The 25,854-nt window shown below is 51.9% G+C and overlaps 10 protein-coding genes across 10 annotated transcripts; 5 read left to right on the top strand and 5 right to left on the bottom strand.

Moving 5' to 3' along the window:
* Positions 1–1,013: 1,013 nt before the first annotated feature.
* LAESUDRAFT_707377 (uncharacterized protein) lies at positions 1,014–1,610 on the top strand (the record flags this gene model as incomplete). Its single annotated transcript, XM_040906657.1, has 2 exons — positions 1,014–1,530; positions 1,588–1,610. One exon carries the CDS (start codon positions 1,014–1,016, stop codon positions 1,500–1,502), a length of 489 nt encoding a protein of 162 aa, XP_040759192.1. The 3' UTR covers positions 1,503–1,530; positions 1,588–1,610.
* A 407-nt stretch (positions 1,611–2,017) lies between these two features.
* On the bottom strand, positions 2,018–6,469 carry LAESUDRAFT_815849 (carbamoyl-phosphate synthase). The gene is made up of 9 exons (XM_040914726.1): positions 5,701–6,469; positions 5,189–5,448; positions 4,889–5,130; positions 4,398–4,839; positions 3,795–4,344; positions 3,537–3,732; positions 2,861–3,483; positions 2,428–2,806; positions 2,018–2,376 (listed from the first exon to the last, which is right to left on the bottom strand). The coding sequence occupies exons 1-9, from the start codon at positions 6,344–6,346 to the stop codon at positions 2,208–2,210; spliced, it is 3,507 nt and encodes a 1,168-aa protein (XP_040759191.1). The 5' UTR covers positions 6,347–6,469; the 3' UTR covers positions 2,018–2,207.
* Positions 6,470–6,892: 423 nt separating this feature from the next.
* On the top strand, positions 6,893–9,490 carry LAESUDRAFT_745379 (uncharacterized protein). Its single transcript, XM_040911369.1, has 7 exons — positions 6,893–7,039; positions 7,093–7,141; positions 7,191–7,244; positions 7,299–7,325; positions 7,380–7,397; positions 7,449–8,624; positions 8,683–9,490. The coding sequence occupies exons 1-7, from the start codon at positions 6,992–6,994 to the stop codon at positions 9,156–9,158; spliced, it is 1,848 nt and encodes a 615-aa protein (XP_040759190.1). The 5' UTR covers positions 6,893–6,991; the 3' UTR covers positions 9,159–9,490.
* A 340-nt stretch (positions 9,491–9,830) lies between these two features.
* On the bottom strand, positions 9,831–14,184 carry LAESUDRAFT_731151 (uncharacterized protein). The gene is made up of 20 exons (XM_040909983.1): positions 13,913–14,184; positions 13,519–13,708; positions 13,433–13,467; positions 12,837–13,382; positions 12,734–12,786; positions 12,476–12,679; positions 12,042–12,418; positions 11,879–11,994; positions 11,683–11,821; positions 11,614–11,621; positions 11,539–11,553; positions 11,344–11,487; positions 11,121–11,282; positions 11,036–11,070; positions 10,970–10,985; positions 10,770–10,921; positions 10,675–10,721; positions 10,565–10,619; positions 10,457–10,512; positions 9,831–10,396 (listed from the first exon to the last, which is right to left on the bottom strand). The coding sequence occupies exons 1-20, from the start codon at positions 14,023–14,025 to the stop codon at positions 10,034–10,036; spliced, it is 2,826 nt and encodes a 941-aa protein (XP_040759189.1). The 5' UTR covers positions 14,026–14,184; the 3' UTR covers positions 9,831–10,033.
* A 628-nt stretch (positions 14,185–14,812) lies between these two features.
* Positions 14,813–15,965, bottom strand: LAESUDRAFT_752618 (Tim17-domain-containing protein; the record flags this gene model as incomplete). Its single annotated transcript, XM_040911735.1, has 4 exons — positions 14,813–15,250; positions 15,304–15,464; positions 15,520–15,725; positions 15,794–15,965. 4 exons carry the CDS (start codon positions 15,963–15,965, stop codon positions 15,241–15,243), a joined length of 549 nt encoding a protein of 182 aa, XP_040759188.1. The 3' UTR covers positions 14,813–15,240.
* A 317-nt stretch (positions 15,966–16,282) lies between these two features.
* Positions 16,283–17,486, top strand: LAESUDRAFT_663848 (leucine carboxyl methyltransferase; the record flags this gene model as incomplete). The annotated part of the gene is made up of 4 exons (XM_040905086.1): positions 16,283–16,606; positions 16,663–16,798; positions 16,850–17,291; positions 17,342–17,486. 4 exons carry the CDS (start codon positions 16,283–16,285, stop codon positions 17,484–17,486), a joined length of 1,047 nt encoding a protein of 348 aa, XP_040759187.1.
* A 721-nt stretch (positions 17,487–18,207) lies between these two features.
* LAESUDRAFT_731148 (APH-domain-containing protein) lies at positions 18,208–19,901 on the bottom strand. The gene is made up of 7 exons (XM_040909982.1): positions 19,726–19,901; positions 19,667–19,675; positions 19,583–19,614; positions 19,251–19,529; positions 18,841–19,192; positions 18,582–18,785; positions 18,208–18,526 (listed from the first exon to the last, which is right to left on the bottom strand). The coding sequence occupies exons 1-7, from the start codon at positions 19,855–19,857 to the stop codon at positions 18,359–18,361; spliced, it is 1,176 nt and encodes a 391-aa protein (XP_040759186.1). The 5' UTR covers positions 19,858–19,901; the 3' UTR covers positions 18,208–18,358.
* Positions 19,902–20,567: 666 nt separating this feature from the next.
* Positions 20,568–21,368, bottom strand: LAESUDRAFT_739128 (dynactin subunit P25; the record flags this gene model as incomplete). The annotated part of the gene is made up of 5 exons (XM_040910976.1): positions 20,568–20,662; positions 20,715–20,817; positions 20,876–21,014; positions 21,081–21,265; positions 21,324–21,368. 5 exons carry the CDS (start codon positions 21,366–21,368, stop codon positions 20,568–20,570), a joined length of 567 nt encoding a protein of 188 aa, XP_040759185.1.
* A 413-nt stretch (positions 21,369–21,781) lies between these two features.
* On the top strand, positions 21,782–22,356 carry LAESUDRAFT_763702 (uncharacterized protein; the record flags this gene model as incomplete). The annotated part of the gene is made up of 2 exons (XM_040913321.1): positions 21,782–22,254; positions 22,311–22,356. 2 exons carry the CDS (start codon positions 21,782–21,784, stop codon positions 22,354–22,356), a joined length of 519 nt encoding a protein of 172 aa, XP_040759184.1.
* A 1,185-nt stretch (positions 22,357–23,541) lies between these two features.
* On the top strand, positions 23,542–25,807 carry LAESUDRAFT_731144 (uncharacterized protein). The gene is made up of 12 exons (XM_040909981.1): positions 23,542–23,724; positions 23,779–24,021; positions 24,080–24,195; positions 24,242–24,280; positions 24,331–24,423; positions 24,475–24,641; positions 24,715–24,796; positions 24,855–24,957; positions 25,018–25,191; positions 25,254–25,299; positions 25,368–25,431; positions 25,502–25,807. The coding sequence occupies exons 1-12, from the start codon at positions 23,675–23,677 to the stop codon at positions 25,693–25,695; spliced, it is 1,371 nt and encodes a 456-aa protein (XP_040759183.1). The 5' UTR covers positions 23,542–23,674; the 3' UTR covers positions 25,696–25,807.
* Positions 25,808–25,854: the final 47 nt, after the last annotated feature.

Genomic DNA, 25,854 nt, shown 5'->3' with positions numbered 1-25,854 from the left:
TTGTGTGGCATGCTGTAGAGCGGCCATAGGTACCGGTGAGTATAAGGAACGACTGTCAAGATCCTGCACGAAGGTTGATTTATGAGCCTATGTAGGCCATAGGTAACTTACATAAGCTTTATACGTACCAGATCGGGACTTGATCCTAATCGGCGCTCTCGGCGTCTGTGTGGCACCTGTAATGCCAGGTCGGCTCGAGCTCGACCTCCCGTTGGAGCCGCCATCAACGGTGAGAGCTTGCAGCGGCATGAAATACTTCACAATCCTGAAGGGACTCGCAGACGTCCGTCTACATGAAAAGTATGTGGTTGTGCGCTCTATGTGGCGAGGTTCATCCTTGTGTCAGTACTGATCGATTATCGCCACAACCGGGAGAAGGGCAAGCGACTTATTGTACAATTGAGAATCTCGCTCGTGAAACGAGACCGAGCTGCAGTAGCATCAGGCCCTAAAACATGTTTGGAACCGGTACCATCCGAAGAACCGGTACCAATCATGTTATACAAGGCTCACCTTGCGGACTGTGACACCAGGAACATCCTCAGCAATTGTCTGGGCAGCATCTAGAACTCCCATTATAATCATGGGCGCCGCACTAGAAGTCGTCAAGAAGTGCAGGAAGAATGACTCTTGCTCTCCGGTATGGCTGTTTTTACCTAGTTGGGATCCTGACCACAATCGTTTCGTGAGGCCATTGGAGGCGACGCCGCGCCCATGCTGCATGCGAACAGCATGAATATACAAGCACATCTCATCAATTTTTATCGCATCTTCATCACATCTTTCTCCAAATGTCTGGTAGCATATGTTCTGTGCAGCAGCGTCCGTGAGATCAAGCTACAGCATCCGTTGACATCTCGGTATAAAAGCTGTCTCTGCGAGCCCGAATCTGCCAGCACCCAAACACACTAGCTCCATCTACCCATCACAGACTTTCAGAACTGTTACCGGTGAGAAATCTGCAAGCAGTATGCCACGCTACGTCATCTCACGTTCACTGTTGCCCACAAGTCATGCTGGCTGCTGCTCGCCACGGTTTAGCGAACGAATACCCTGATGACGACAGTACGAAGGAAGTTGTCCTACAGGCTGACGGATTACAACATGCGGGCACTGGCGACCGACACGTTCTCATGCGTTGGTTAAATAAGATGGACGGCGATGGCGCTCACATCACTCAGATTGTCCAACTCACTGGCGGACCTGGCAACTACAACTTCTTCACACCTGTCGTGAAGAAGCAGTCCGAGAACTCTCGCAACAGTAACACATTTTACTCTCTTGGACAGTACACCAGGGTGCAGCGTGACCAGATTATCACGCTCGCGAAGGCGGTCCAATATGACAAGAGATCGCGTGTTAACAGCTGTCGGACCTGGACGCGTGATCTTCTCGAGGCTATAGTCAAAGCCGGTCTGCTATCCCAGACCAAGTTCGAGGAGATCGACACCGGGGTTCCGCTCAGGAAGCGTGTTCCTGAGCTCCTTGAGGACGCTGCTTGAGCTTGGCAACACTTCTCCGCACACAAGGGTAATATAGTCGTTGCGCCTCTCCTGCATTCACGCATCACGCTTACGCCATCTCTAGCACAGGGATTGCGTGTTTGCAGTAAACAACCCATTTTCCTCCGATTTACCTATTGTACGATGTACGTGTAGCAAAAGATGTCGGGGAACTTGTTTTGTTGTACTTTCAATCTGCACTGGACTATCGAGTTCTCGAGCGAATTGTTTCACATATCCATATCCAAACGAAACCGATGCATCAGTCCATATCATTGATTCAGGCAGACCCTCAATCTGACGTGTACACTGAACAGATGGGGTTTCCTGTCATAAATGGATGCTCCGAAGCATTTGACGAAACTTCGACGGTCAATACTACTCGAAGCTAATCAGAATTAATCTAGCCGACCAGATCGAGATGATAAATGAGCCATCTGAAAGCGACCGCGAAGCGGCTGAGCGTAGAGGCTTTTCAGCTGGAAATGATGTTGAAGGGCACTCAAGATCTCAACCGCGCGAAGAATCCAGAGCTTGAATAGTTCATGCAAGATACTCTACGTTAGTGTTCATTGCATCACGGGCTGTGGCGATGTACTGTACACGGCATAACACAATTAGAGCCACAGGCGTACTATGCGTACTTTTCGTACTAGCTATGAGATGGCTAAGATGAGCAAGAATCTATATCTATATGATCACAGATCACGCCCGCTTCCCGACGAACTCTCGCCATGACCTGACTTCAGAGGGTATTTTGCCTTCGGTGTATTTCCGCAGACCGCCCTGGGGTATCTTTTGTGCGAGCGCCTCCACGAAGAGCTGGGCGCAGCGCGGGTTGTTGAGCAACGGCAGACCAAAATCGACGGCGTTCCTGCGAAAGATTGTCAGAAATATGTTTTGCTGGACATCAGGCACGACTCACCTGCGAGCGACATAGTCCTCGTCCGTCGCATCCTTGCCGCGCGTCTTCGCCAGGTTGATCACACATTCGATGTCGTATTCGTCGAAGACCTCGCGCAGCTTGCGCTTGTCCTTCGTAGGGAAGAATATCCGCTTCGCTGAGACGTACGGGATGTTGTTGAGGTATTCTTCAACAATGGAGGACGAGCAGTAGAGCTTGAAGCCGAGGTTGAAGAGACCCTGCGCAACGCCTTTCATCTCCGGCGCGTGAATGTCGCCGCCGATAAGGACACCGGTGTTCGCGCGCGGAATTTTGAAGCCTGTCGTGCTGAGGAGGGCGGTCCAGTACGCTTCATGGATGTCCTTGCCGAAGCTAGCGACTTCTCCGGTGCTAGCCATCTCTGTACAAATTATTAGTGGCCACGCACACGCGAGTCTGCAAGCAGTTAACTCACCAACTCCGAGGAATGGATCAGCACCAGCCAGTCGAGTCCACGAGAACTGAGCGACCTTCACAGCAGTGTAGTTGCGCTTCTCGGCCATGAGATCCACAGGCTCCGGAACGTCCTGTCCGACGATAGCCGCGGTGGCCACATCGATGAAGTTATGCCCGAGCACCTTCGAGACGAAGGGGAACGATCGGGATGCCCGAAGATTACACTCGATGACCTTCAATTGCGCCTCCTCGCCGGGCGCTTCGGCTGGCTTGCGGATGATCTGCATGTTGAACGGCCCAGAGATGTCAAACGCCGCAGCAACCTTCTCTGCGATCTGCTTCAGGCGCTGCATGTCACTCTCGGGGAGCGACGTGGGCGGCAGCACGAGCGTCGCATCGCCGGAGTGGACGCCGGCGTTCTCAACGTGCTCGGAGACGGCGTGCACGAGGAGCTTGCCTTTGTGTGCGACGGCATCCACGTCGACTTCCTGCGCGTTGTCGATAAACTTCGTTATGACAACCGGGTGGAGCGGAGAGACATCTGCTGCGGCGGACAGGTTGTGCTCGAGGGTCGACTCTTCATATACCACGTTCATGGCGGCTCCCGACAAGACATAGGACGGACGAATCAAAACCGGGTAGCTTGAGCCATCATCAGTAAGTTCACGCATTGTTTACAGATCTGTCAAACGCACCCAACACGCTTCGCGAACTCCTTGGCAGCCTCCACGGACGATACCTCGGTCCATTCAGGTTGGTCGACGCCGACACTGTCCAAAATGGACGAAAACTTATGACGATCCTCGGCACTGTCGATCTTCTCAGGGTCAGTGCCAAGCACCTTAACGTTGTGGTGTTTCAAGCGCAGGGCGATGTTTTGAGGTAGCTGACCTGCAGCAGAAATGTCAGCACGAGTTCCACGTTGATCACTCGTTAACGCAAGCAAGACTCACCGCCGACGCTCACAATGACACCGTGCGCCTGCTCCAACTCGTAAATGTCCATCACCCGCTCATAGCCAAGTTCCTCGAAGTACAACCTGTCAGCCTCATCGAAGTCCGTCGACACCGTCTCCGGATTGTAGTTTATCATGATCGTCCTGTTCCCCATCTCGCGCAGCTTACGCGCACACGTCACTGCGCACCAGTCGAACTCGACGCTGCTGCCGATGCGGTACACGCCGCTCCCGAGCACCATTGTGCCGTGCTCGTCGAAGTCGACGTCGTGCTCGGACGCGTTGTACGTCGTGTAGAGGTAGTTCGTGTGCGCGGGGTACTCGGCGGCGAGCGTGTCGATGCGCTTGACGAAGGGTGTGATGCCAACTGACTTGCGGTGCGCACGGACGGTGTCTTCCTTGGATGAGACGAGATCGGCGATGTGTGCATCAGAGAAGCCCATGCGCTTCGCGCGCTGCATGAGCTCGCGGTCGATCTTCTCGATGGAGCCGGCTTCCTTGAGCGCATAGACCGTCTGGACGATGTTGTCGATCTTATACAGGAACCACTGTGTAGGGCAATTAGCGTCGATGTATTTGTCTGCGCTTATCCTGCGTGTACCTTGTCGACCTTCGTCAGTTCATGAATCTTGTCGACATCGTACTTCCTGTTGAACATCGCATATGCAATGGCGAACAAGCGCATATCCGTCGGCTTGGAGAGTGCACGGTCCAGGTCTTCGGGCTGGATGTACGCTTCGAAACCCTTCCAGCGCGGATCGACCTGGCGGATGGCCTTTTGCAAGCTCTCCTCGAACGTTCGTCCGATAGCCATGACCTCTCCTACGGACTTCATCGACGAGCCCACCTCACGGTCCACCTGCGACGAGAACTTCGCCAAATCCCACTTCGGGATCTTTGTGACGATGTAGTCCAGCGAAGGTTCGAAGCACGCCGTCGTGGTCTTAGTCACCGCGTTCGGCAGCTCTGGTAGTGTATGTCCGAGAGCGATCTTTGCGGCCGTGTACGCGAGAGGGTAACCTGTAGCCTTTGATGCAAGAGCACTGAAGCATAGCTTAATATCACGATATTGCGAACGAGTGATTGTCTTACCTGGAACGACTCAGCCGAGCATTGACTTCGATGACGCAGTATTCCCTGGACGTTGGGTTTAGCGCATACTGGATGTTGCACTCGCCAATAACGCCTAGATGCCGAATGACCTTGAGAGCAGCCGACCGAAGCATGTGGTACTCGTCATCCGGGAGTGTCTGCGAAGGCGCGACGACGATCGAATCACCAGTGTGTGTACCGAGAGGATCGAAATTTTCCATGTTGCAGCAGATGATCGTGTTCTTGTTCAGCAAAGAAATCCGGTTAGCTGGTAAAAGCTTTCTAACATGCAATACGTACATCCGCAGCGTCACGAACGACCTCGTACTCGAGTTCTTTCCAGCCTTTCATGCTCCGTTCAATGAGGACCTGCGGGCTCAGACTAAGACTCTTCGCGGAGAGGTCACGCAGCTCATCCGGGTTGCTCGCAAAACCAGATCCGAGACCACCCAAAGTGAATGCAGACCGTAAAATGACCGGATAACCAATCCGTTCTGCGGCAGCAAGAGCATCGTTGACCGAAGAGACAGCAGTGGATTGCGCGACCGGAATATCGATCTCTGACGACAGAATATCAGCTACGTCCACTCTAACGATGGATGCGGTGTAAATGCAGAAATGGCAAGAGCAAACCGTGTTAAGGACGGATGTCTGGCAGATAATCTAAGTGCCAACCCTATGCTAGTGTTGTGTCACGTGACTAGTCAGAGGGAGCGGAAGCGAGGAACGAAAGAGGCATCGTGACGACTGAGAGATGTTAGCAAAGAAACAGAAGAAGCACAAAACAACGAACAAACTGAATGAAGACTTACCCTTCAAGGCCTGGACGAAAAGATCACGATCTTCCGAAACCTCTAATGTCCGAATTGGGGTGCCGAGCACCTGCACGCCTAACCGTTCGAGAATGCCCATCCTGTCGAGCTCGATGCCTACGTTGAGCGCGCTTTGTCCACCAAAGGTCAGAAGAATTCCATCTGGGCGCTCCTTCTCCAAGACATAAGCGACATAATCTGCAGTGATAGGCAAGAAGTAGACTTCCGAGGCCAGCTGGTGAGATGTCTGCCACGTAGCAATGTTGGGATTGATTAGAACAGCCTCTACACCCTCCTCGCGAAGCGCCTTCAGCGCCTGAGAGCCAGAGTAGTCGAACTCGCCGGCCTGGCCGATGCTGAGACCGCCACTACCGACAATGAGGACTTTTTGGACATTAGGACGCGGAATCTTCGGCAGGACCTTTGCAGATATCTTTCGAGCAAGTTCAGAGGGAGAGCTCAAAATGTGTTCGCCATCTTCATGACCGTACGAGCCGACTGCAGAGCGCGCGATCGCCTGGACAGGTCGCGTAGGAATTGGAACAGATCGCGGACGAGAGACATGGAACCGACGAGAGAAACGAGTATGTCGATTCACGTCAAATATTCGCGAACTCCAGGATGTCGGAGGTCGCAAGAGACCCATCCTGCGAGAGGGAGGAAAGAGAGACCAGAGCCTAAGTGACTCGGGCGCAAAAATGGATCTTTGCCACTGAGTCGTCACAGGTTTCCCACACCACCGATTAGGTTAATCCGGTATCAATTGATCTTGCTTCTTCAGCGGTTGTATCCGTTAGTTCGAGCTGCAAGAAAATACTCAGTTCAAGCAAGCTGCATTTCCTATCCCTGAGCTAGACAGAAGATATAGAATTTCGCACCATGTGCATGTTACGAATTTGTATTCCAGGGTTCCGCTGATCGTAGGACCGAAGACTCGCGCGAGAGTTTACCGATTATACTAGTCCTGTCTTTTCCTCACGTATTCCCAGCGTGAGCCAGCCTATTCTGAAGATACGGAAAAGTTCAGTAAAAAAACCTCGTCTCCACAAGGTCTGTTAAAACTGTGCATTCTAGATCGTTTGCCCGCATTGTTGGTTCGGTAGTGTTAAGTCACGTAATCGTGACACATTTGTGACACCACGTTACGCGCTGTTCAAACCTCAGCGCTCAGCTTGCGGAGCTGTTGCAACGACTTGTGCTTACACTCACTTTGACCTTCCTGTGCCAGCCCAAGTCCCACGACGCAGGGCATCAAACCTTTGGGACTGACGGACATACCTTTGAAGATACTATGGCCTTCGGATTGACTATCGGAACACCGCGTGCAACGGCTCTTCAGGTTTGTTCTGACATAGCCTCGCAAAGCAATTATTCATCACATTGCTATCATAGAACTCGATCCAAGATGAACTAATGAGGCGGGGCTACAGTCAGGATGCAGGTTCGTTCCTGTTGGAGGTTGTTACTGGATGATATTGACAATTGTATAGACCAGGTCATGGCGGAATACATCACGATCATGATCATTAACAACAAGACCTCAGGTGTGTATGGGACGCACATATCTCCTCCAAGGATCGCGACTTATCATGATGCAGAACAAATCAACTCGGAGTTGTTAGACTGTGAGCGTCGGGCGTGCATGACTGCCTGTTACCATGACTGATGAATCTTTTCAGTGATAGGACCAGATTTAGGTTAGTCGCTATCTACACGAATGGCGAGCCTGTATACTGAATTGTATCCAGAATCGGACTTCGTTGAGTGGCTGTTCGCCGAAGCCGCTAAAGGAGCCCCAGAGTCTGTTGCACCCCCCACCGCTGAATCACCAACATCGGTGCAAACGCCCACTGGCGAATCGGCTCCATTCGTCGTCGGCGCCAACGAAGGCGGGCGGCGTGCTGTTGGAAAGCCGCGACCCAGTGCACCTCTGTACCAGCAAGCACTAAATCAAGCCTTCCCCGCCTCCGCCGGGCAAAAGCGCCCTATGTCCGCACGATCTCCCTCCCCGGTTCACTTGAACAAGGCGCGGCGTATGGACCTTCCCACTGGTCCACGCGCGATGTTCCGGGATGGACAGGGCGCGGTTCACGGCGGAGGAGGGGGTTCGCGGAGCCTGCTAGAGCGGGTGGGCCCGCCGCGCAATGGACCTAACTCGCGCGCACAGGACGACGTTCAGATGCGCATCGACAACATCACAGCGAGCTCGCCTGACGCAAATATGATGATGATGGGTGGTTTCCCGATGGCCGGAATGGACATGGGCCAGATGAACGTCACGACGCCTGTGATGCTCCAGGAGATGATGATGGGCCAGATGGCGCTGATGACACAGATGGCGAGCGCGATGGGCATGATGGGCCAGGGGCAGTACGCGGGCGGTGGTGGGTTCCCGATGCAGCAGCAAGGCATGGGCAACGATATGGGCTTTGGCGAAATGCAAGGGCACCATATGAATGAGGGCATGGCAGGCAGAGGGCGCGGAAGAGGACGGGGAGGCATGAGAGGCACTGGTCGAGGGAGGGGAGGGGCGCCAGGGCTGCAGGCAGTGTCTCAGCCGACAGATGTCCCAATGGATGGCGTGCAGCCAGCTCCGGCACAGATAATCAGCCCCGCGCTATCTATGCCTATACCGACGCCGGCAGCGGCGTTTCCCGCGACAGCTACAGGCACTCCAGCGATATACAATCTTGCGGCTCAAGTGCATCCTGCCTTCGTCCCACCGGAACGACCACAATCTCCTACACTCTGCAAGTACGGAGTCAAATGCACCAATCCACTCTGTCGGTACTCGCATCCTTCACCCGTTGCGACTGTCGACAGCGGCGTCGTGACCAGCAAGGAGGCATGTCAGGAGGGCAAGTATTGCAAGGACCCGCATTGCACAAAGATGCACGTCAGCCCTGCTGTACTCAAATCCAGTGGTGAGTAATTGTGCAGAACATACGCAAGATGACTTTTACTGATGTCCTCCCATCACAGCCGAACAACTACGGCCAAGTAAATTCACCTTCGTCGCTCCTCCCGTCACCCATGGGCAATCGCAGATGCCTTGCCGATATGGGGCCTCCTGCACGCGTCCAGACTGTATCTTTCAGCATCCTGGCCGTCCCCCCCATCATGTGCCTCCTTCTTCCACTCCTTGTCGGTATGGAGCTGCGTGCACGCGCGAATCATGTCCCTACCAGCATCCCAAGGGCCGGGCAGCGTTGCCATCGACATTCCACCGTGGGTTGACACCGACGGGACCGATGGTTAATGTATCCACGTCTGGGACAAGATCATTTGGCACGCAGGGTTTCAACAAGAGTGTAACTTTCAATAAGCCTGATTCCGCGGCAATCGAAAAGCGCCTGAAAAAGATGGAGGAGGAGAAGAGCCAGGCAGAGAAGGCGATCGCGCAGGCGGAGGCCGCCGCCGCAGAAAAGAAAGACGAGGCGATGGCCGTCGGCGCATGAAATGACGCTGCGTCATCGCTTCGATGTCTCCGTATCAAATGTCTTGAAACGTGCGGATCATGCTAACTGTAGATAGTTGTACTCTCAGTGCTCTGAATCGTGTGTTTGCTCCTAGTCACGTCGTTTTTCTACTACTTGCGTATCTATCCACAGGCATACGAAGGGGGCAATGAAATGTATAATATGCGGCTGTCTGTGCAGACACGACAGCCGGCCCCCCTTCGATGTGGACTTGCTTCCGCCAGCGTTGTAACATATGACGGAGCGTTGGCCCCGTCGATCCCTAGGTAAGCGGCGACATCGGATCAAGGACTCTGATTTGTCAAAGCGGGGCCAGGTAGTGTGAGGCATGTGTATGGACCACAGTATGTTCCATTAACACAGTGCACGCCGGTAGGTCGATTGGAGAAACTAAAGTACACAACAAGAACACGCCCAAGAAGATACATAGCAGTATACAATGCTAGGTGAATATCATCTGCACACGGCAGAGGTATCCGATGGTAGATAATGAATAATTTAGCGAGTCAAGGATGTGCGCGCTTTGCTCGAGATCGCGTCTACACGCCATCGGAGCCATCACTCTGCGACAATCCACCGAGTCTGCTCATGCGACCTTTTCTTGACATTTACCATGGTACTTTGTGAAGTTTCTCATACCGCGTGTTTGCCGAGGAGGCGTGGACCACAGATATTGTTCGAGAGCGAAATCATGAAGGGATTGACATTACAGCAAATTACAGCGTAGATGTGGTAGTAAAAATGTGCCGAATCAATTCAAACCGTGAGATGAATAAAGATATTGCTCATCTATGTTAAAATGCGTAGAAGATTCCGTCCGTCCATGGGTCAAGATTGCAATGAAATCGTGATTGTCATGACTGTGATAATTCCTCCTCATGAGTCTCTTCTGTCGACGGTCGCAGCTCACGCAATGGTATCTGATGGGTAGAGTCGGAAGCGACAGATCTAGACATAGATTGACTGCGCTGTCGAGAGGCTCGACGACGGCTTTTTTCGCTTCTCCCGTCAGGAACGTGTCCATTAGGGATGTCTGGCCGGTGATCTTCGGGAAGTCCTTCTTGATCTCCATCCTTCGCGGGCTCGTAGAATTCCGCCGGCAACATGACAGCTCGATCAATAGCGACAGGTAAGCCACGATGCCTTCCTCGCAGCATGACTAGGCAGATGATAAGTTTCGATAGGGGCCTCAATGCCCCAGAAAATGAGTAATTGTCCTAAACGGATACATCATTATCCATCATCTGATAAAATCGGATGCTGATTTCTCTACTCACATAGGGCACGCCGAGACTCAGGCCGACGCCACCGTATGCAGAGACGATTTCAAAAACTGACGCATAGTCAGTAGAATGGCTTCCATAGAAGTCGCACGATCTACTCACGGATCCTGAATATGTTGAACCATGAGCTGTTTGACTCATCTTCCAGTCCGTCTCGCTGCGTATGAAGCTACATTAGCGAAAAATCTGTACTTGCTCATCAATGGCTGTACCTCGATGATACAGACCAGGACCAGTGCAGTTCCGAGCCACCACATATCTAAGACAACGGGTGAAAACACGTTCAACCAGTTACATCGGAACATACCGAACGAGAGCTGCTTCCGCATGTGCGTGGCCAAATAACGACTCCAGACTGTTACTCGATTTTCCCTTGGATCAAAAAGACTGGCTGTCGCGTCATTGTCGTCTTCATATATCCCCAAGGACTTCTCCTCGTAAACATTTGTCGAACGCACACTTTTAACGTCATCAGTAGTGCTAAATTCGAATAGCAGACATAGCCACCTCATGGCGAGCGGGTCTGCGCATTATCAGCGAGCGCTACACGCAAAAAACGATTCGGGCACTCACAAACACTGATGTACATCATCATGACATAAAGTGTTCTAACGAGGTTACGGGTTAAGATCGCACAACCCGAAGCATGTGGACTTACTTCACGGCCGGAGCAAGGTTGGCCAAGTTCACAGTGCTGAAGCCTGCAGATCTCACTGCAACCGCTTGAAGTAAGCCAACGAGTACTCGATCGCCTGGGGGTATTGTCATGACGGTAGGATTGCCCAAGTCCAGAACTTCAAAACAGAACCAATCCGTGCCGCTTTGGACAGGAAACAAGACCAGTTAGAGTGAGAGCTGTGAACTTGTAAAGAAGGACCTACTTTAGAGCGATTAGTACTAAAACGAGAAACCACGTCTGATAAGAAGGAAACAGGTATATATAGCATCGCCGGGGATGGTCTAGTAAGAAGTGCAGCGTCTCCCTAATTCGCGACCCCTGCGGAACAATCTTGCTGAGAGTCCATCTGTGCTGGGCTTTATGATCTGCAGTGCGGGAAAGAAATAAAGATGCCTACATTGTCACACGTAAGCTGAACGAAGCGGGGGAATAATTAGAAGAATAGCGTCGCGAGTCTCATTATCACACTTACAATATCGGCTGACGAATCACGGCAGGAACAATGAGTAGTGAGATACGCACGAGATATTCGATTACTCACAAAGGCAGTGTACCCGGCCAATATCAGGAAAATCATGAAGAAGATCATCGGGTAAGCTCGCTGGAAAGGTATCATCGATTCGTCCTCGAGGGACATTCCACTATTAGTGTAGGAAGTGACCACCTGGAATGCTGCGAACCTAGTCAAAAGCCCCTTAGACGTGAAGGCATCGAACACCAGACAAAACGATACTTACCACACTGGTGAAACGTCTCTGTACAGCTGGGGAGGTTTGAAGTCGCTCGCCCATCGTGGGATTGACATGTACGGTGCGATCACGACGAATGCTAGCAATTGAGTCATGATGTGATACTAGCAGAATATGAGAGAACGCTAAATTATCGTCAATGAACACACACCCCGCCCACAATCCAAAGCAAGGCGCCGAGCGCGCGATACTCCACTCCCCCTAACTCTTCCAGCTGTTCCTTCGTGAGGCTCTTAAAGGTCGAATTGCGCCCGACAACAGCCTCGAAGCTAATGTATGAGACAGGTCGCGCTCCCGGTGCCATCGAGCCATGCTGCGAAACGATCGTCCTCGTCCGCGGCATGGTCATAGTACGGGTCAGCTTGCGCTTCAAGTTCGGGAACAACCGACCGAACAAGCGTGACCCGATCTCCAAAGGCATCGGGAAGCCTCCAAATTCACCGTGCGACGTATTCCCATCCTCGCGGCGGCTGAAAGAATATGCATCATAGCTCTCTGGGTAGGACAACGTCGGCCGACGCATCGGACCTGCAACGAACACACTGTGAGACGCAAGCATGCGGCAGTGATGGAGGTGTTACAGACGTCGATAGTCAAACTCAGCCTGATCGCTACGCTGCGACAGAGTACTTTGCAAATGTCGAGCAAGAGGCCTCTCTGCGGAACGCGCGTGGCGCAAAGGACGGGAAGAAGCCGCAAACTCTATCGTCTGCTGACGAGGGAACGTGCCCTGCCTGTTCTGTGCGGCACTTGCAGTAAAAGTTGAGCGAGGCGACGGCTCCTCCGGTTCTGTGGAAAACAGTTAAGCATTGTGGACTGATGGGCGGTTAGTCTGTCACAGACCTGAGATCGGTGAGTCCGTCATCGGCGCGGACTCTGACAACATACGAGCAGGCCTGATGTCATCAGGACCTTTGACAGCTTTCTCGCAATGGGTAGGACTCACTCCTTCTGCTGCTTGCCCTCCTCGTACGTACCCTGATGATCGCCTGTGTCCGCAAAATCAGACTCAGAGTCGGTCCTGGTGGAAGAGGTCGTTCCAGAGACGGTGTCGGACTGATCTGCAGGCTCCTTTACGAGCGGCCCACCCGGTGCGGCAGCGTTGACAAGGGCAGGGTTGTCAATATCTGAGAACGCGAGATACCGCAATGGAGAGGGAACGTCGGGCTCGTGAGTACCGTCCTGATCGAAACCGTGTCCTGTCGCGACCTCTGGCCGGCCCTCGCTGATCCAGCCGCTTGGATTGACTAGCCTCGGTGCATCATCCGTGCGACGGACCATATCCGTGCGCAGCCCGCCTCGAGCATCCCGGGATGAACTCTCCACGCTCTCGCGGCTGTTGATCGAACGAGTGTTGCGGGGAAGGAGCGATTCCAGTGCACGCCGCCACCATGGAACCAGCTTGACATGAACTGGCTCGTGATATTTGTGAGCCAGCTTGCGCGCCATGTCGGCTTCCATAATATGCTGGAACCTTTTCGCGAAAAAGCTCCTGCTCTTGATATTGGCACGCGGTCAGAGATGAGAACAAGAAGCACACACCTTCGGACGTAAACAATCACCCACGAGACAAAAATCTGTGTTGGGATCAGAGGATGCGATGGCAGAGCTTGGCTCGATGCACTGACCGGACTGCCAAGACACATTTGGGCAAATAAGAGGAACTGTTGAAGCGGAGTCAACTTGCTCAGATCGATGGATGCCAGACCGCAGACCATCATTGCGCTAACACAGGTGAACAAGCAATCAATGTAGGGTATGTGGTATTTGCCATTGACCGCGTAGAATATGCCTGAGAAGATGAGCGGCGTGAACGTGCTGTGATAAGAGAACGTTAGCGCAATGCACCTGCATGCGTCAATGAGCGGCAATAAACTTCTGTTCCAGTATGCAATATTCCCAATGTTGTACGGACAAACTCTCTGACGTGGTCATTCGAGAAGCGAGGCAGCTCAGTAGCCGTACTGGGGCCGCAGATAGCCCGAAATGATATGACAACCACACACAGGGAAGAAGACTTACAAAACAAGAATATGGATCCGGTAGAAGTTGAGATTGCTGAGAATGTAGGAGCCTGCATCCTGAAGCCGATGCAGCCAGTTACGAGAAAGGCGACGTGAGGGCAAGGAGGGCATTCGCAAAGTCGGGGCCGCTCAGAGACGAGAGAAGGCGCTACACGGCCAGGTGTCTTGCGGCTCGTCCTGTTAGCTGGTTAGGCTCATATGAATATATTCTGGGAGGAACGATGAGGCCTTGAGGATGAGCAGATGGTTGCAATGTGCAGAGCTGGCCGACTCCTGCGCGCCACTTGCCAGCCACAGCATTTCATCTCCGCCAAGTACCATTCAGCTTGCGCTACCACTGCAACTGTCTCGGATTTCGCATTCTATTCTACTTTTCAGCGGTCGTACTCTGTCTGCGATTTTGTCGCTACAGAAGCTTGGGCTCTAGAGAACACTTAAAATAGTTTTTGAGTTAACAAGGCGCCAAGTCAACCGATACGGATGTAATCGCCAGCCACAGTGCCGGGATGTTCATTTGATAGTCCGATCCGGCACCACTGAAAGTGGTCATTCTCCGACACAACTCAGCTCGAATAGGCCAAACCTCCCAGTCCAAACCTCCCAATGTTAAGTTAACGATTCTGGTCTCTGACAGCCACCACTCCTTGTATCACCGTGTGCAGGCTGGTCCATGGTTGATAAAGTCATGAATGACATTCTGTCATATGAGCAAGCAAGCTCCGGGACAGCATAAACAACATCTTCACACGACAGACATGATGCGATTTAAAAATGTGGAAAATAGTGTGGGAATGTCGGCTGATGTCTTACACTTGTGATAAAGGTTTGCCAATGTAGCATTTAAACGGCAAATAGCGCACATTTGCAGCCAAAGGGAAACGTTTTCGACATGAAATGCCATGGTTGCAAATATTTGTCGCATGTGTAAGAAATCAGTCGACATTCACACACAATTTCCCACATTGATAAATCGCATCATGTCTGCCGTGTCACTGTAAGTAGCCGTACCGTACACCTTCCACGCACAAGTCAACAATCTGAGTAGGCAGCCTCGTCTGTGACACTTGCCCGCACATCCTATGATTCTATTATGCATTGAAATTATGCCTGGACGGGAGAAAGGCGAATTGCATGATGTCACGATTGCATCTATGGGCCTATAATAATATCCAGCTTTCTCTCTCTTGCTGAGTCGAACTGCCACTTCCGTTGGCAGATCTTTCAGTTCTGGGTGATCGTCATCGCGCTTCGACAGTAACATCAGGCGATGTATGATGCGCATTGCGAATTGGATTCTGAAATATTGAAAATATTGCACAGACGGGGTCAATCCTCGCTGTGGGAGGCGTCAGAAAGATACGTAGTCATGATATATTGTGAGGAACTGACTCCGGTGTTTCTCGTCGTAAGAAGAGATCTATTGCCGCTGAGAATGCCGCAAAAGCGACACCACCGCCGAAGGCAGCCTTTGGGCCAGCATTTCGCGCGAGAACACCACCAGCAACGAAACCGGCCGCGATCGGGTTCACCATGTCGTTCTTTGCGCGATACTAAGCAGATGAAGGTCAGCTTGTAGACTCCAGCGGGTCCCATCATAGTACTCACCGATTCTATCACGCACTCAATGCCGGCGAACAGTGCGCCGACTTTTCCGAACCCTTTCCCACTTCGCCACATACCGCGCCCCATCTCTTTGAACACCTCCGAAGCCTTCTGCGTTCTGCTCAAGTTACCGGTCTGCTGCCGTAATAGCGGATCCTCATAGGCAAATGAAGCGCTCATAAGTGAAAAGAACGCTCCGATTGCAAAACCTATCCCGACACGAAGACTTCTAAAACATGTCCGGAGCTGAAGGTCAAGCTGGGAGACGGAAACGTACCTCCGCCGCCTGCAATGATGGTTTTCGCTACGCAGGATTCCATACCCTTAGTCATATAGTCTTGATATTTCTTCGCTTGCAGGTAGTTCTCTCGTTCTTCCTCTGAAATTCCTGGAGGTAGTGGCTCCTTGCCGGCAGGAAATATCGGTGCGACCATTGGGATTGAAGTCATGACTGTGTTTGAATAAATCAAAAGTCCCTGCGATAGTTTCTCTTCTAGAAATTGGGTGGATGCGGCAATACACTACACCCTGTGCAAGACCCAATAACGACAGTACTCGTAGAATGTGGGGCCGAGTGTGAGTTGGGTTAGAAAGAGATATGAACAGTGCGAATGTAATTATCCCATATTTTTTGCACCCGGAGATTGCCGACGGTCGAATCAGTCAGGTGCTTTTGGATGATCGGCAATCTCCGCAGCCGCGTAAAAGAATTGCAATTCGTAGATGAGCGCTTATGAGACCTCTACGTCAAACTTCACCGCTAACAATGCTACCTCCTGCCTTTAACCGAGAAGAATCCGCGCAACCTGATCCAGATGCAGCTATACGTTTAACGGACACGGACGCTGCGTTGGCTCGTCTCTCAGCTGTCCAGAAACACTATCTAAGTGACCCGTTCACTCGATACTTTGCACCTCGTGCCTATCTGCAGCCCTCGCGTCCACCACTCATCAACATCGGCACGTACGTGCGTTCCGAGGCATTAGACAAGCTCGTCAATCAATGGCTTGAACTGTCAGAACAGCAAGGCCTTCCATGCCAGATCGTGAGCCTAGGAGCTGGAAGTGACACGCGATTCTGGCGTATCACGGTACGAAATACTTTAATACCCTGAATGAAGTCATTTCTGATCATGCTCGTAGTCAGACAGGACCGAGAAAGTCATGGTTGAAGGCATACTTTGAGCTTGACTTTCCAGAGGTAACCACTAAGAAGGCGATGGCTATACGGAAGAGCAGGGACTTGAGCGCTGTTCTAGGCAAGCCGGAAGACATTACAGTAGGTGAGTGAATCTCTCTCGTCTGTACTCTACGTTTAATCAAAGTCCATGTAGCAAATGGAGGTACAGCTTTGCACGCGCCAACGTACCACCTGCTACCCGCTGACTTGCGACGCCCTCCTTCGGAGACATTGGCACCACTCGCCTCGCTTCTGTCTCCTTCACATCCGACACTGCTGTTGTTCGAATGCGTACTTGTATACATGACGCCAACAGCATCGTCCGCACTTCTTCAATGGTTTGTCGACCACTTCGCCGGTGCCAATGCAGCTGCACTGGGCGGACTCGTTTACGAGATGTATGGTTTGGAGGACTCGTTCGGAAGGGTGATGCGGGCGAATCTGCAAGCCCGCAATGTCGTCCTACCTGGAGCCCATCCGTACCCCACGCTCCAATCTCTGCCAAACAGATTCCTACAGCACGGATTTACAACGGCGAACGCGTTAACTCTGCGTGAGATACGTCGATCATATATTGATCCCACTGAGCAAGAAAGGTGCGTCTGGCGATCCGTTCTCGGACGTAGCGGTCTAAACAGTGTGCTAGAATCTCGCATCTCGAGATGCTCGACGAGATCGAGGAGCTCGAGCTCGTCCTGGAACATTACGCCATAACTTGGGGCTTGAAGGTTCCTCCTACGTCCAATGCGAAAGTCGACTGGACAGAGTGGCGGCTTCAGCAGAGCCATTAGCATGTCCTGTTCGTGGGCTAGTGTCTACGAACCTGGCTCATATGACGGAAAGAGCAGTAAAGTCTAATGTATTTTTATATACGCAATACATACGACTCATAGGTGGTATGAAAGAACACAGTCGCGCCGACTATTGCTAGATCATTATTGTCACCTCCGTCACCTCTTGCATCCAATAATCTCCTTCATCCATGCATTTTTCTTCAGCCGTCAAGTCTTGGGGCGACAATCCTGCCTTATGGCGATTTAAGCTGATGTGATAGCGCGATCCTCTGCAGTGTCTCGGAAAGTGCCGGTACCAAGAAAGCTGGCAACGAACGCCGTACTTGCAGGTTAAAGTCGCTGCAAGAACCGTTAGGTCGCTGTTCAAAGTCATCTACGGTGTGTCTCTTAGTGTCCCCAAGCATAAGTTGCAGCAAAGCTTTCTGGGAGAGTTGATGGCGCTAACGGAGCATACAAACGAGAAGTGTGTTAATTGTCGTTTCAACATGGTTGGTGAGGTGGATCATGATCCCGCCGAAAATGTTACGAAGAGCCGTGGCTGCCATCTCCTCAGTAAGATGATAATGCAATTTGCACAGCCTCTCGTCGAGTAGTCCACCATTGACACATGAGCTTGAAGGTACCGCCAAATCTTGCCCTCCAGCTGTGACGATGAGGGCGTCCATATATGTTGTAGTTTCAGTGAGCTTTCATACCGCATTTCTGCCGCAAATCTCACATTTCACTTGTATCGCCGCCGGAGCTCAAGAAACGGACGATTTAGTTTAATGCTGCACCCGTATACTAGAAAATAAGGTGAGAACAGTATGGACGTCCCACATGATTTGCATAATCGGAAAGCAAAGAAAGTGATAGCATGAGGGATGCCGTCAGAGTTTCGCGCGTCTTCCTCTAACAGCACCACCGTCAGCGTCTTTCGTGGCAATCCAAGCGAGTTCTCCAATAAGAAGGAAGACGTCGCTGTACATGAAGGCCTTTTCCGAGCTGGCTTGTCTCCGCGCGTAACGAGCTGCGATCCCTTGCGCGATCACGGCCAGCTGCGAGGTTGTCTCAGAAGTCTCGCCGCTAGTTATACGAGGTGTGACTACGTACGCGGAACAACATCCAACTGCGAGCGAAGGTCATCTCCTTGATTGGGTAAGACTGCTTTGTGAGCCGGCAGTATTCACGCTCGAGATCCTCTAGTGTGATTGGGACGTTCTCGGTTGTGTTTTTGAAACCGACAAGCGCAGTATCTCTGGGCACCATGTTGACATCTAACGCCCACGGTAGTGTTAGGTTCGCGAGATCAGCCAACTTGTGAGGGAAGCCTTGAGCAACCTGACAGAGCCAGGAGTGGAGGGCATCATACCGGACTACCGAGAGTGCACAGCTCCCAATCAAGAATGCCGATAACTCGGTTCTCGGTGGGGTGGAAGATAAGGTTATCGAGCTTGTAGTCTCCATGTACGATGCGCAGACCCGTCTTGCTCTCGTCGGGCAGGTTCTTCTGATACCACGCGATCAGCTGGCTGAATCTGGGTATGTCGCCTGTCGGCTTCTGGGTATCAACGTCGTTGACCTCCGCTTGTGCGCGGGAAACGCGAGTGAGAGACTTGATCTGCCGCGGGAAGTACGCCGTGGAGGGACCAAAGCTTGAGAGTCCAAGTGCTGCGGGGGAGAGGGAGGACAGAGCAGCCAGAGAGCGAACCGCAGATAACCAGCTGCAGTAGCAGCATTAGGCTAAACTTCAGTGATATCTGAGACGAGCACACCACCCACCACTCCCTTCTGGTCTCCGGGGACACCTCGGGCATGTGCACGTCGGTGAAGATGCGCCCGTCCAGGAATTCCATGATGTAGAACGGCGTGCCAATCACGGTATTGTCCTCGCAGAGCACGATCGGCTCGGGGATGGGCACCCTCTGTTCGGGCGGAGTGGTCACGTTCGTATTGTGCTGGTGAAGCGCGCGCAGAATCGTGTACTCTCGCTCAATTTGATGAGCGGTCGTCGAGACGAGCTTTCCAGCGGGCTTCTTCCTAAGCACGAAGCGCTTTGAACTAAAGTTACTGTCCGTAAGCACTTTACACGTAGCGGTGCGATGAGTCCATACTTCGCATCCGTCAGGAAATACGTGGGATTCGACTACCGGAGTAGATGAGCATGGTTCCATTTACTTACTGACTACTCGACGTACCTGCCCAAACTGTGCATACATTCAGCATATGCATTCGCGATTTTGTGGAGAATATCCACCTTGAACTGCTTCACGTCAACAGGCGCGTGCACCGCCTTCACATGGCCAGCGAGATACGCGTTGAGCTTCTCGATATCGATATTTGCACGAACTGGGCCATATTCACCACCTATCTTCGCTGGTGTAGACATGTTGGTAATGGTACGAAACGAAGATGGACCTGAAATGTGAATTCCTCCAGGTCACAACCTCCGGCGATAGACCGTTCCTCAAGCGCCAGCGCCCCGCGCCGCGCGGGGTAGAAAATCAGCTGATATTGTATATCTGGCCTAGTAGTGACATCTGCTCTATCGTAAAGACATGTACATAGCTCTAGAGCCTGCAATAAAATCAAAAAGGCATACGATGCACGGCGCGTGTAAATTCGGCCACAAATCTATCCGGAGGCCTTCCTTTTATGAAACCAGGTATCAAGTCAACATGAAGGTATGGCCGCATGTCAAAACACAGTACGAGAGCGGAACAGGCAACGCAGCGAGCGGAGAATTAGAACCATGACATGAAAGATGGAAAGAACACAATATCTTCAAGCACAATGCATCCACCCGTCCATCATCCATGATCCTGCCGGTTCTGCTCCAGAGAGGTGCTAGGCGAAGCGAAATGCTGATCAGTCCGAGCAGGTTCCGAATCATAAATATTGTGAAAAATAATCGGCGTGATTGCCGTGTGACGTCCATGCATACTATGCATCAGAACCCTGGCGCTGTATATTGCCAGTTCTTTGAGGCCGAGTTTCGCGGACACCGATTGAGGGTCATGATGATTGAGCAATCTATGGTATCTTCGATAACAGGGTATAAACATGGGAACTAAGCCTTGGGAACGTTAATCGCCGCATTCATGCCGGTAAAGGTTGGAACCGCGTGTAGTACGACTTGGTATACGCTTCGACCATCTCCTGTGTAGATTCCGGAAGGTCTTCTACGAATTGCCCTAACCATTGACCATCAGGTGGAAGATCCACACGCGTAGGAAGCCAACGCACCTGGAGAGCCGGAGAACATAGCCAATGCAGAAACGACAGTATTCGGAGGGATAACAGTATTGTCTGCTACCTTCGCACAATCCTTAATGATTGTGAATTTTCCCTGCATCGCGGGTTTGTTGAAGACATCTGACAGTGATAAATTTGTCAATGGAACGTACGATTATACAGTTCTTCCCAATTTCGACGTGGTTCCCTATGGTGGCTGCCTCCACGATGGTATTTGCACCAATGTGGACGTGATCGCCGACTTTCATAGGGTAGTAGTTGAAGTTACCGCGATACGTCTTGTATGGTGGCCTGGTTCGTGCACATAACGAGTCAACTTCTCGTTGGAGAGAAAGAATCTGCGAGGATGCAACTCACCGCATCACGCAGCCTTCGCCGATTAGACAGTACCTCCCGAGTGATATCACCACAGCATGTCCAGGACCCGTTCTTCTCAAGTCTCCCCGGATGATAGCACCGCTGGAGATGATGGTTTTTCCTCCTAGAATAATGTTCTGAGGACCAGCAATAGTGGCACGTCGTGAGACCTTGTTTCCGGTGTCCTGCACAGCTCGCCTTTAGTATTTGACTTTCAGAAATAGCGCTATGGCGAAAGCAGACTGTTTCGATATATTCAGCCTTCGTGTAGTAGATTGGCAATTCCATGACCTATTGAAGGTGTGGGCACTGTGGGGCGAGGAAAAAGGGATGAAGACGAAGTCCATCAGCCACCAGCGCGTTGCACTGCGCTGATGCTCTCTCTCCGACTTCTACCACAACTACCTGCCGTAGGCAGGGTAGGCATTTTTACTCAACGATGCCTCTTCCATGTTCACGTCAGAACGCCTTCTGCAGTACAAAGCCTTGCTCATCTCAGACAGGCTAGAAGTTTCGCCTCTAAAATCCCCCCAGATGTCTCATCGGCGTCAGCGAGTAACGATCCTCGGACCGCTGCCGAGCCGCCTTTGAAACCTGCGTCAGACACCTCCGTCCAGGATATAGTATATCATGGCCCTCTCACCAAGACCTTTCGCCGACTCAAGATATTCTCCCTTTCTTCGCTGACCCTCACCTTCGTCATGGCTCCTTTCATAATGGTTCTGGAGACATCGTCTCGTTTGCCTCTCGTCGGCCGTTTCATCCTCGCAGGAGTTGCATTTTCAACCAGCGGTATCTCCACTGCACTGGTGGCTTGGTGTGGCCGGCCATACGTAACGACGCTCCGGTGGATCGAGCCCGAGGCTCTGGGAGCCGGCAGTGGTCGCGCCGTCGAGATGACCACCCTGACGCTCGCGCTGCGCGAGCGCATTACCCGTGTGTACGACACTGCATTCCTCGTCCCTGCCGGCAGGCCTTTCGCTACGTGGGAGCTTGCCGAGGCTTTCCAGCTGCCGAAGGAAGAGGCTGAACTGGAGAGAAGCCAGGGCACTCTGCCGAGGGAGGAGACAATTGCGGAGACGATGACCAACAAAAAAGAGGTTATTGGGAGGTGGATCGTGCGCTGGGATGAGAATGGAAGAGGAGTTTGCAGGCAGGTTGGACAAGTTGTCCGGTACGTATCACTGAAATCATGGTTGAATGAGACCTTACACATCTGTTGTCTCTTAGGAACTTCAATGTACACGAAGAGCTGCTTGACAAGCCCGTTCGCTGATCGGATGTCCACACGTTAACTGTATTTTTCTTCGTAGCTATCGCGAATCGTTCCGGACGCTATGCATTGTCGCTTCGTATGACCGACCGCGAACAGCATTCCGTCCATTCCTAGAGAGGTTTCAAAAACAAGCTCCCCAGAAAAGCTGACACCTCTTCGATGATCTTCGACCAACTTCGTACGGAAACGTGCGACAGCTCCTCCTCTCGATTCTTCGATGTATAAGTTGTGCCACAAAATCTTACAAAATGCACTTTCCCGTCGGCGACATTATCCATACTCTACTCCATTGTCAATTCTCGTTTAGACTATGATCAAACTATGATAGCTCTTCCACAAACACGATCACGTGATTGGCGCGTCTCACGCGACGGCCGTCGCGACTAGACGACATCACGTCAGTCATTGACATGCATTTAGGATTCTGCGACCAGCATATAAGACATCGACCTCCTTCCACTGTTCTTGGTCTCTCCGGATCCTCTCTCCCTTTCTCCAATGGACACCAATATTGTGCTTTGAACGGTGTTGTACCGTATCATTTGCGCGGCAGAACGGGCTTACTCTTTGAGCTTGATTGGGCATGCAATCGAATATACAGCCAGTCTATTCTGTCACTAGATGGGGCTGGGGAAGGGAAAAAGCGGTTGCAAATGCGTCGGATGACTGGGTGAGGATGAGTTTGTGAAAGCAAAGTCTGTACCATCGGAAGAGCGTTAGGATGAGGTCGGCACTAGCTTAATGAAAAAAGCTGGCAGCGGGGGGTCAACATAGTGACTCACTATGCTGTGGGAGTTCACAATGTGGATGCCTTGAGCACAATGTGTCATCAAAGTGTCAGGCAAGGACAAGGATGCAACAGCTTTGTCATATCTCACAAGGCCGCTGACGTTTCGCCAGATGTATCATGGCGGTATCTTCGATAATAAGGCATGTGAACATCTGTTAAGTCTTACAGGTCTGCTTTTCTTATAAGGCCTTACAAGCGGTTATAATGGGCGCACAACTATGTTTCCATTTTCCTGATGGAGGTTCAGCTGAGTGAGGTTCAGCTTTGTCTTGGAGTTCGAGGCTGAAGCTCTGACCAAATTTGCAATCATAAGCAACGCGTGACGCGTGACAGCACGCGTCGCAAGTGGTGACTCAATCCGTGGCGCGTGCTCCTATCGACTTTTGTCTCGGCCACGCTAGGACGCATTGTAGATATGCGGCGGCATTGGTTATCTCTACGACGATTGTCGTCTCGGCTCTCGCAGAAAGCACCTAACCCTACCACGATCTACTTGTACCCGACGTTGACAGTCGCACATATAGTGGGATGAACACTAGCGCGTACCCAGGTTCTCCGGAAAAGACGCGAGACACTCTGTGAGTGTCAGTGTCTATGCACGTCTACCCCTTGTCTCAATACATTTCGTTCAGCCTGCCCAAAATTGCACTGAAGCCGTGGCTCAAGAAATCACATCCGCGACCCCTTATCCTGCGTAACGTGAGGCTCATAGAACCATCGACGTCGAGTGTGGATCCCGGTCTTGTGGACGTGCTTACCAGCAGAGGACACATATCTGCTATCCTACCGAGCTGGGAGCACGGCGAGTTTGAGGGGAACGAGGAGGATGGTGGGGATGCTGTGGAAGTGAACCTGAAGGGGAAGTTTCTTTGTCCGTGAGTTTATGCGCATTTCTGCTTGCATGACATTGGCTGAAACGTGATAATTCCCCAGAGGTCTCATTGATTGCCATGTTCATGTCATGGCTGTTCCTGGCGTGAGGTCGTTGGCAGAGTTAGCGCAAGCGCCACAAGAGACCGTCCATTTAGCATCGACGTATGTTTTGCGAGGTGAGGTGCACTCCAAACATATCGTATTGCAGCTAATTGCGGACAGAGATGCTATTGCGTGGATTTACGACTGTCAGAGATACAGGTATGAAAATCAAGGAGAATTCTTGTCATCTCTCTGAGACATTTCTCCAGGCGGAGCCAGCGAGGCGCTCGCCACCGCAATAGCCGAGGGTCTCATACTGGGACCAAGGATCATCCAGTGCGGACAAGGTCTATCGCAGACAGGTGCGAAACGCGCAGTCGAGTCCACACTCCGTCCGCTGATTATTGGCGCAGGCGGTCACGGTGATATTGGCAGCGAGTGCTGCGGTGGAGGCCACGGGAAAATACTTGGGCGGGTCTGTGATGGAGTATCGGAGGTACTCAAAGCCACCAGAGAAGAAATAAAGGGCGGTGCCGACTTTATCAAGATCCACTGTGGGGGTGGCGTAGCATCGCCTACGGTAAGCTTTATCATGCTTCTCGCTGATGCCAAATGTGGGGAGCCTTCTGATGAGTGGTTTTACGTTTCCGCAGGATAGCATTGAGTCGGTGCAGTTCACTGCTGAAGAGATCCGTGCGGTCACGATGACGTGCAAGCAGATGGGGCACAGGATGAGTGAGTCAGGGAACGTTACCTTCGCTTTGGGCTGTGTCAGACAGTCACCTCCTCGTAGGCACGGCTCATGCTTACACCGATGCGGCCGTACGCCACGCTATTGACAATGGTATCCTCGGCATTGAGCATGGTAACCTCATCTCAGAAGAGACTGCCGCGCTGTGCGTTCCCGGCATTCACGTTCAAAGCGTTCGACATTAATCACGTCGTGCACCGTGCAGAATGGCATTCAAGGGCATCTTCCTCACGCCGACATTATCATGCTATGGCATCATGGTGCGCCCGCCCTACGAGGACTACCTCCCGCCAGAGGGCAAGGTCAAGAACGAGCAGGTCATGGCGAAGGGTCTGGAGGCGCTTAAAGTGGCAGATGCAGCGGGGGTGACAATATGCTAGTGCGTATGCTGCTTTACGACGCTGTTATGTACTGACTGGACGTCGCGAATGCATTCAACAGTGGATCCGATCTGTTGAACTCATTCCATGCTCTGCAGACGGAAGAGGTAAGGTGTCAAAAGGAGTTGTATGATGGACTTCGTGCTGATGCAGGCTGTCTGTTCATATGTGATAGTTCACCGTCCGTGCTTCCGTCCTGCCCTCAGCGAAAGTGCTGCAACATGCAACCTGCAATGCTGGCAAGTATTTCTCTTCTTCCTTCTCTCCTCAATGCTTTCTTACAATTCTGATCAATGTGTATATTCGCAGCTAGATTGCTCGGCGACCACAGGCTAGGCCGTATATTCCCCGGTGGCTACGCCGACTTGATCATCCTGGACGTCAACCCGCTGGAGGACGTTTCGATCCTTGATTATCCCGAGAACCATCTCATGGGAGTCATCAAGAGCGGAAGGGTTATTAGCAGCAAGGTGGAGGGACTGGTGGCGGATCAGTTGTACTAGGATGGCAGTAACCAGGGGATCTCATCCGCTGACTCCGATTCAGAAATATCTATTTCGCTTTATTTGCTGATAATACCTGTTGCATCACTGTTCAATATTCAATGCTCAGCGCTCAATGGTCAGTATGCGACTGTGCATGTACGTGAGGTAGGTGTTTGG

Source organism: Laetiporus sulphureus (genome assembly GCF_001632365.1).
Source record: "Laetiporus sulphureus 93-53 unplaced genomic scaffold LAESUscaffold_60, whole genome shotgun sequence".
NCBI lineage: Eukaryota > Fungi > Basidiomycota > Agaricomycetes > Polyporales > Laetiporaceae > Laetiporus > Laetiporus sulphureus.
Note: the sequence above shows the minus strand (reverse complement) of the source record. Positions and strands in the feature narration are given on the sequence as shown.